The sequence below is a fragment of the Ranitomeya variabilis genome, chromosome 4 (assembly GCF_051348905.1).
Source record: "Ranitomeya variabilis isolate aRanVar5 chromosome 4, aRanVar5.hap1, whole genome shotgun sequence".
NCBI lineage: Eukaryota > Metazoa > Chordata > Amphibia > Anura > Dendrobatidae > Ranitomeya > Ranitomeya variabilis.
Window position 1 is genome coordinate 534,957,300 of NC_135235.1, and position 9,473 is coordinate 534,966,772.

A 9,473-nucleotide genomic window follows, 5' to 3' on the forward strand; every position below is an offset into this window, starting at 1 on the left:
ACCTATAGAGAAATTAATTTCCATGTAGAAGTAGTTCATAATATTCATTTTTATAAAGGGATAAAGATTAAATGAAACATATACATTATGAAACTAATGGATTAGAAATCATAATTCCTGAATCATTTATGATTTTTAGTAATGATGGGTCATAGGAGAGAGCAGATTCAGTAAACATGCAAAATACAGCCTTTGTGCTTACAGAATATGATGTCGGAAAATCCATATTCTTGTATCTATGCTAGATCAACCGCTATGAAGTTGTGCTCTCTCCAGTGACCCTCTTCTATTCCTGATTATAAAGTCAGTCTCAGGATATAGAAGCATATGAGGGAATTAGTGCACTGACAATACAATTTAAACGGAAGAAATGGGCCGGGATACCTGTTGGAATAAGTGCAATGTGTAGGTGCACATTCACACTGTGGCCATTAACAGACAACACCTAGGATAAAAACAATGAGCAAATACTTTTTTCGCTTTTTTTTAATCAAAATAGTTTCAAGCAAGTACCCTATGTTATTTACATGTAATATTACTATTTATTTATTGACTGCAGGGTCATTGTTTTTACTCAACTTTTCATATTACAATTTAGGCTACTTTCACACTAGCGTCGGGAACAACCCGTCGCTGCGCGTCGGGCCGACGTTCCCGACGCTAGTGTGGTCTCCGCCGCACAACGGGGGCAGCGGATGCATATTTCCCACGCATCCGCTGCCCCATTGTGATGTGCGGGGAAGTGCGGGGAGGTGGGGGCGGAGTTCCGACTGCGCATGCGCGGTCGGAAAAAGCGGACCGTCGGGAGCAAAAAACGTTACATGTAGCGTTTTGTTTTCCCGACGGACCGCTACCATACGCCCAAACGCCGCCAAACGCATTCACCGTTTGGAAATGCGTCGCAAATGCGTCGCGAATGCGTCGCTAATGTTACTCTATGACGAAACAACGTATCCAGCAAAAACTTTTGCTGGATGCGGCGTTTCGCAAAAACGACGCATTTGCGACGTATTGCAGTTAACGCTAGTGTGAAAGTAGCCTTACTAGCATATTATTTAAAGGGAATGTGTCATGCGTGGTAGTAGGGTGAAGTCATATCTGACTATACATGTCCATTACAGAGACAGCTGCAAGCTATATGTAGTGCAAACAGTGGCCGACACAGACAGAAGAAGGTCCCTGTGCAAGAACAGTTTGTAGGACTTTTGCAGTCTAATAGTTCTGTCTATGACAGTAGCTGTGTGCTGCGATGGAGCTGGAAGAGGACCCCCACAACTCTTGTGCCCCTGTGGGGCTGCACAGGTTGCACCAATGATATGTCCAGCCCTTAGTGTAAGTGTATGTGCACATGGCATCTTTTAGACCCCTCACGTACCCACTGAATTTTTCCTGCAAAACACTGGCGGTGTTTTTTTTCGGAAACATCTTTTTTTTATGTCTTTTCCAATGTCTTTTGCTGCTTTTTTTGTTTTAAATGTATGCATGAATAGTGAGAAACTTATTTTAACTGCTTTAGAAGTCTGAACATATTCACAGCAAGTTGTGTTTACATAGCTATACCTATTTTCATTTTTTTGGCAGTATGTTAGCACTTTTTTAAGAGGCATCCACCTGAAAAAGACGTTTTACGCATGTACCCTTCTATGGGGACCATTCAAACAAATGGCAGTCCATGTTATATATAGGCAGGTCAGGTCAGTCAGAGTTAGAGCACCCTTTATGACATTAACCCCTTCATGACCTTGGGATTTTCCATGTTTGTTTTTCACTCTCCTCCTTCCCAGAGCCATAACTTTTTTTTTTTTCCGTCAATATGGCCATGTGAGGGCTTATTTTTTGTGAAACAAGTTATACTTTTGAACGACATCATTGGTTTTAGCATGTCATGTACTAGAAAGCGGGACAAAAATTCCAAGTGCGGTGAAATTGCAAAAAAAGTGCAGTCCCACACTGGTTTCTTGTTTGGCTTTTTTGCTAGGTTCACTAAATGTTAAAACTGACCTACCACTGTGATTCTCCAGGTCAGTACGAGTTCATAGACACCTAACATGACTAGGTTACTTTTTATCTAAGTGGTGAAAAAAATTCCAAACTTTGCTAAAAAATGTAAAAAAAAAACAAATTGCGCCATATTCCGATACTCGTAGCGTATCCATTTTTCATGATCTGGGGTCGGTTGAGGGCTTATTTTTTGCGTGCCGAGCTGGCGTTTTAAATGATACCATTTCGGTGCAGATATGTTCTTTTGATCGCCCGTTATTGCATTTTAATGCAATGTCGCGGCAACCAAAAAAACGTAATTCTGGCGTTTCGAATTTTTTAATCGCTATGCCTTTTAGCAAACAGGTTAATGCTTTTTTTATTGATAGATCGGGTGATTCTGAACGCGTCGATACCAAACGTGTAGGTTTGATTTTTTTTTATTGATTTATTTTGAATGGGGGGTGATTTAAACTTTTATATATATTTTTTTTTTTCACATTTTTTTTACTTTTTTTTAACTTTTGCCATGCTTCAATAGCCTCCATAGGAGGCTAGAAGCTGGCACAACGCGATCGGCTCTGCTACATAGCAGCGATCATCAGATCGCTGCTATGCAGCAGAAATGCAGGTGTGCTATGAGCGCCGACCACAGGGTGGCGCTCACAGCTACCGGCGATCAGTAACCATAGAGGTCTCAAGGACCTCTTTGGTTACTCTGCATCGCTGACCCCCGATCATGTGACGGGGGTCGGCGATGCGCTCATTTCCGGCCGCCCGGCCAGAAGCGCCGGTTAAATGCCACTGTCTGCGTTTGACAGCGGCATTTAACTAGTTAATAGCGGTGGGTGAATCGCGATTTCACTAGCCGCTATTGCGGGCACATGTCAGCTGTTCAAAACAGCTGACATGTCCCGGCTTTGATGCGGGCTCACCGCGGAGCCCTGCATCAAAGCGGGGGTTCTGACCTCGGACGTACTATTAGGGCATATTAGATAGATTGCTAAAAGTAGCTTTAACTGTGGAGTGTCACTTTTTTTTATTGTATAAGGAAATTATTACTAGGGATTAATATCGCTCTTTAGCCTTGCAACTATTGTTTGTCTTGAACTGTACTTGTCTCCAAGAAAGTACCCCAAAAAAATTTAAATTCTAGCAAAGCACTCATAACTTGTAAAACTGTAACTGAGTTCTTATCGCTTGTAACTGTTCTTTGTCTTTTCACCCTGTCGGTCTACTAGGAGAACTGCAGGCTTCAGATGTCTCCCGAATACCACATGTAGAGACTGGTGTTCTCAATAGTCTTAGGATGAGGTGTGGCATAATGGACTTGGGAGGTGTCTATCTTAAGAAAAAGGCAGGGCATAATAGAAATGGGCAGTGCATCTGTAGAAAAGCCTAAAATATATACAACCGTCATAGATGGGAGATGATTTACCCTGGGTGAAGATTTAACTGCTACCTTAGCCCTCTGTTTAAATACCCTGGCCAAGGTTGAGTGTTTTGTTGGTGCCCCACCTGGCACATGCCCCTTCAGCTCTACCCAGGTATGGCCATGTATGAACATTGTGGCCTGACCATATTGGATCTTCTGTAGGATACCTTTTTCTGGATAGGCAGCTGCTCCCAGGCTGGTGGCCTGACAAAGTCTCCAGACTTATTTTTTGAATAAGTGGAAAATGCTTTAAATTACCATTGGTGTAAAGATTGCACAGGAACTCTTAGCTCATAGCTCATTAGAAATCTTTTCTTAGATTTAGTTTTGATATGATGATATAAAATCTAATGATTGTAATGACACATTTGATGAATATTTATCTAGCGTTTTTGGCAAGAAGCGAGCCTTCAGCTTCCAACAAGTAGAAAAGCTCCTGGTGCCCCGAGGAGACACTTGTGGTGGGTGTGAGTGAGAGCAGTGGAAACATTAAAGATGTTTAATATTATAGGAGTGAGTGATGTGGGGTTTAGATTTACAGATGCATTATTGTAAATTGCTTGTAATGCCTTCCAGAATATTTTTTGGGATGTTTAAGACCTAGTCATGCCACCACCACGAGGTGGCAGATGTTTGCCTGACATGAGCTCCAGCCTGGTAAACCTTAGGCATTGGTTTTTAGCATTGCTTCGCGTGTATTACTCTAAGATTGACTGACAAAAATCACATCCGGTATAACTTGCATCAAAGAAGTATTTACTTTCTATATTGTATAAAGCAAAAGAAAATATATTGAACATGTAGATAATATTGGACAGAAACAGACTACTAGCATTATGGCAGTGAGAGTATGCTAAAAACAAAAGATTTCCAAATGAACCAGGCAGGTTTCCATTTTGCTTGAGAAGGCATCGTCCTTTTTGTTTTTGGTGGTTATTTTAGTAATCCTCATAACTTTCCACAACTTCTGTTTTTATAACTTTTCCATTCTCCATGATGTCAATAACCTTCTTCACTTTCCTTTGTCTCTTTACCCCTAAAAGAAAATCAAAGGTGGAGTCGTTTAGCATTGCTATGAAAGCCAAACAAACATGATTTGGCCGCTTTTTGTCCCAGCCTAGAGTCCTTGTTTCTAAAACATTGGTTGCAATTTCTAGTCAAAATTGAGTTCAGACCTAGATGTTGAGATCAGCACCCAGATTTGGTGATGGCGGTCATTGTTCTGAATTGTTCCAAACTTCAGACACTGTCTCCACATAAACGATGCCAACATTCCAATGTTTAGTGGATTATGAAATAGTGTGCGGCACAAAGGGGCACTATTAGTTAGTGGGGCCATAGGTGGATAGAGTGCTACATAAAGGAGGACATTATTACTGTGGAAAGGCATATGGGAGCATGATAATGTTGTGTGGGGTACAGTGCCCGGAGCAACTAATACTGGGAAAGGTGTGAAGAGTGTCTATATTTGACTATATGTACACCTGTGTATCTGGTATCTTCCGCTATGTGGTATTCTTATTGACTGCATTGGTCTTTGTGGTGGCTACAGGTGGCCATGGTGTTGTGGTTTAATTTAAGGGAAGGGAAGAATAGCACATTTTACCCAGGGATGTTATATTTATCATGGGCACCCCGAAGTAGATTCACACTTGGGTACTGCCCTTGTCAGGGCGGGAGTCTCTTTGCAGTGGGCACGACAGGGAAGTCAGACCCCGAGAATTTTCTCCCCCCCCCCCCATTTTCTCGTGTCATTACGGTCTCACTGATCTGTATCCAACTGTGGAAAGCAGGAATTAACAACCGGGTGAGACTGTACCATTTTATTACGTGCACTGGTGTTTATGAGCACTTTATTTTTTATTGCTCAGTGTTTTAAATAATTTATAAATTAAAAGTTAAGTTTTATATAGGAGCTGACTATGCTGGTTAGGTGGTTTAATTTAAGTCCAGTATGTCAGTAGTATTTGGTAGGCGTATGACTGTAATACTCAGGGGTGTACTATCATATATTCAATAGTGTTTACTATGGGGCAAATTTCTTGGGGGCAAAACTGATGCATTTTTGTAGCTTTCAATACTGATTTTCTTTATAACAAATTTTCCAGGGATAAACAGTTGAAAACTAAAATGTATTTTATAATATTAGTACGGTCAATTTTGGGGGGAGGGGATAGGAGGGATGAGCAAATGCCTTTGTGCTTATACTCCTGATCTTGAAACTGAGACATCTTTACAACACCCTTGCCTCTACTTGTCACTGAACACATTGTTTCCTCCTGGTGCTTTTCTCTGCCACACTGGGGAGACAGATGCTACAAGAAAGAAACCTGTGTGCCCGATGTTACCTACAAGCCACATTGTGGTCACCTTTGGTATATCATATATTATTCAGAGTGTAAGGTCAAGATTTTGATTAACTATAGAAAATGATTACCTGTGTCAGATCCTGAAGCGCTACCGCTTCCACTAGTTTGAGGTGGCTTTGTTTGTTGTGCTCCTGATCCTGCTCCTGTTCCTGCTCCTGATCCTGATGATCCACTGCTTTGTCCTGAACCACTGCAGTTTTTGATAAACAAAAAATATTAGTGTATTAGTACTGCCAAACTAAGATATATAAAAATGCTTTACTGAAGGTCAAACTTACCTCTCTCCATCCAGAAGTCTGCGGTATGTCTCGATCTCAGCTTCCAGTCTGCTCTTAATGTTCAGCAGCTCTTCATATTCTGCAGTCTGGCACTCAATGTCGGATCTAATCTGTACCAGTTGTTCTTCAATTGCAGAAATTTGTATTTGCAGTTGTGAAATCTGCATGCAATAACGTCCTTCTGTCTCTGCCAATGTATCTTCCAGTGATTTTTTCTGCAAAGAAGACATTGGTGTAAATGATTGCTCTTGGAACTTCCCTATTTTTTTTTATTACAGGCAGTGTGCATTTCTTGCACGTATTCTTCTATTCTCTATAATTAGGGCTAGCTACAGGAGTTGAAGAGGTAGCAGTTGGGCCAAGAACCTAAAGTATCAAGGGCCCAATGTTCTTTCTGCCACATAAAACACTCTTATTATTAATTGCACATGGTAGTTGGCGGATATGTTACAAATTTCACACTGGCACCCAAGGTTCAATTGGAAATGAAAAGTATATTTAAGAAAAAACCTTACCATAGCAAGTTGTGACTGTAGTTCGATTTCTAAAGCTTGAAGTGTCTTCTTCAGGTCAGACATTTCACTCTTATTGGTCTGTACTTGTTCTGCTCCAGTGGATATTTCCTTCTTCAAACCTTCACTCTTCAGGCAAAATTTACAGTTTTAGTCAGAGACATTCGTCCTTAATCTTTCTACAAATAGCACAGCATGTTAACTGCAGAATAAAATGTATCTATGAACCATTTTGTCCCTTTTACATCAGGATAGGCTTAGATATTTTGTCACGCAAAGTCACATACACAGTTCAACTCTCCCAAGTATTTCTCTGACATGAGGTCCATAAACCTTGTGTTTGTAACACTTAGGGTAGCGCTACCTATATTGTGCTGCAAGATGAAATATTCACTGGAATAGGAGCTAAAAAAGAGTCTTACCATCTTATTGAACTGATCCTCAGCATCTTTACGGTTCTTCTCAGCCATAGCTTCATATTGTCCTCGCATATCATTCAGCAACTTTGTCAGATCGTTACCAGGTGCAGCATTCATTTCTACATTGACTTGACCCACAGTGGTTCCTTGGGATCCCTTCATTTCCTATGGAGAACAAACATTGTTTTTTGCAATCCACTATATTAGGTAATTAATGTACAATAGAAAGTCTGTTTGATTTCTTCCTAACTTACATCTTCATGGTTCTTCTTGAGGAAAGCAATCTCTTCAACGAGACCCTCAAATTGAGATTCCAGATCAGACTTGGACATGGTCAGATCATCCAGGACTCTGCGCAGGCCGTTGATATCGGCTTCTACGCTCTGGCGGAGAGCCAGCTCACTCTCAAACCTGACAATACATGCATATGAACATTTATGAGAATATACATTACTGGCTTAAAAATTAATCTTAAAAATTGTTAAGGCTTTAGTTAGAGCTGTTGTGTGGTCTAAAACTACAAGTCTGCAGTCACTCTATATGACTGCAGACTTATGAATCCTCACATTGCATGCACTGCACGCTGTGGGAATTCTCAACTTTTGGTGCCAGACATGGCAGTCATGTGACCTCAAGTAGGCGATATGCCTATTCCCGGACACATTTCGACTAGACTGTTTACGACCTCGCTCAATATACTTGCACCGAGCGAGGCTGCCCCCATCTAGTCAGAATGTGGCTGGGAGTATGCATAATGCATTTTTGAGGTCACATTACCGCCAATCCCAGGGCTGGCAGTAGAATATCCTTACAGTTCTCAATGCGCCCAATGTGAAAATTCACAAGTCTGCAGTCCCATAGTGACTGCACACTTGTAGTTTTAGAATGGACAACCTCTTTACTTAAGGTAGTATTGATTTGAAAAATTTGTCACTGACAAGTTGTAATCTAGACTAGTATTTGTAAAAATGGCACACTTACTTCATCTTGAAGTCATCGGCTGCAAGCCTTGCATTGTCAATTTGCAAGATTAAGCTTGCGTTGTCATTGGAAGCTGCAATAATCTGTAACAGACAAGTCATTATTGAGATATTTCAAGCACGTAACACATGATTTTCACTTAATCATAGGCATGTTGACTTGAAATTTAAGTCTAGTAAAATGAAGTAAATAACATTGGTAAATATAGCAATAAAATTTATGAAACTTGGACTGTATCTACTCAGATTTCTTTTGAGGCAATGGACATTAAATTTAAATTAAACCACAAGGATAAGACAAAGTGCTCTTCGGTAATCTTACTTTTACATATCCTTGGGTCATGTACATTTCTAGCTGTTTCTGAACCTTACCTGACCCTTGAGCTTTTCAATTTCATCATAATACTTGGTGTAGTCCTTTCCTCCTTCACCTGAAGCACCACCAGGCCTTTGCTTGTCATACCATTCCTTAATCTTACGTTCAAGCTCAGCATTTGCTTCTTCCAAGGCACGGACTTTATCCAAATAACTGGCCAAGCGGTCGTTAAGATTCTGCATTGTTTGTTTCTCATTTCCAGAGAAGATGCTGTCACCTCCTCCAAAACCACCTCCGGCACCACCACCAAAACCAGCTGCTCCACCACCAAACCCGCCTCCAAAAGCAGCACCACCAGCACTTTCATTAAAGCCATAGTTAGCACCGGCACCTCCTCCAAATCCTTGAGCAGCACCACCACAAAAACCACCTTGACCACCACCAAATCCAGCACCTCCTCCAAATCCTTGAGCAACACCACCACCAAAACCACCAGCTCCACCTTGACCAAAGCCACCTGCACTGTATGCTCGTGAGCTAGAAGCTGAGGCTTGGTGAGATGACTGTCTAAAAGAATAGGACATCTTGTTCAAGCAAATGGACACCCTTTCCAGATGAAAAAAAGCAGCTTCTATAGAAAGAGTAACATCTGCACAACTTCTATTCTTTATATACCAGATACCTAGGGTGTGTCATCCTAAAATGTTGATGTTTTTTTCCAGGCATAAAGTTCCTTGCCAAGTTATCTCAATCGCTTATAGCATTTATCAATTACCATTATTAATCAACTTGCATCACTCTAGCCGCTCATCTTCTCACCCTTGGGTTGTTTGTCATGTCAGTGTGGTTTTAGGGTGGAGCACATGTATAACCATCAAATTAATTGAACACCTTGGTAAGATTTATATAATTGAATATACCATAAACATCAATATTACATTTTTTGATTATAGATGCTGTGGTTATACTCATTTAGTTTTCATTTAGCCTGTAAGCAAATGCTGAATTCAGTTGTCTGATGAGGCAAAGTGTGCATTAGTGTCCATCTTTAGATTTTTGTTTTTTCTTAAAGGGTTGCATATCATGTTGGAGCTACCATAGCGATCAGATGATCCCTTGAGGGCTGAATCCTGACCAACCCTACAAACAAAATTTATTGAAGGGGAGTCATGGCCAGCATGTAT

The 9,473-nt window shown here is 40.8% G+C and overlaps 1 protein-coding gene across 1 annotated transcript; it reads right to left on the reverse strand.

Annotated features, from left to right (window-relative positions):
* Positions 1-4,150: 4,150 nt before the first annotated feature.
* On the reverse strand, positions 4,151-8,941 carry LOC143765595 (keratin, type I cytoskeletal 47 kDa-like). Its single transcript, XM_077252433.1, has 8 exons — positions 8,346-8,941; positions 7,975-8,057; positions 7,248-7,404; positions 6,997-7,158; positions 6,578-6,703; positions 6,063-6,277; positions 5,853-5,974; positions 4,151-4,451 (listed from the first exon to the last, which is right to left on the reverse strand). The coding sequence occupies exons 1-8, from the start codon at positions 8,871-8,873 to the stop codon at positions 4,354-4,356; spliced, it is 1,491 nt and encodes a 496-aa protein (XP_077108548.1). The 5' UTR covers positions 8,874-8,941; the 3' UTR covers positions 4,151-4,353.
* Positions 8,942-9,473: the final 532 nt, after the last annotated feature.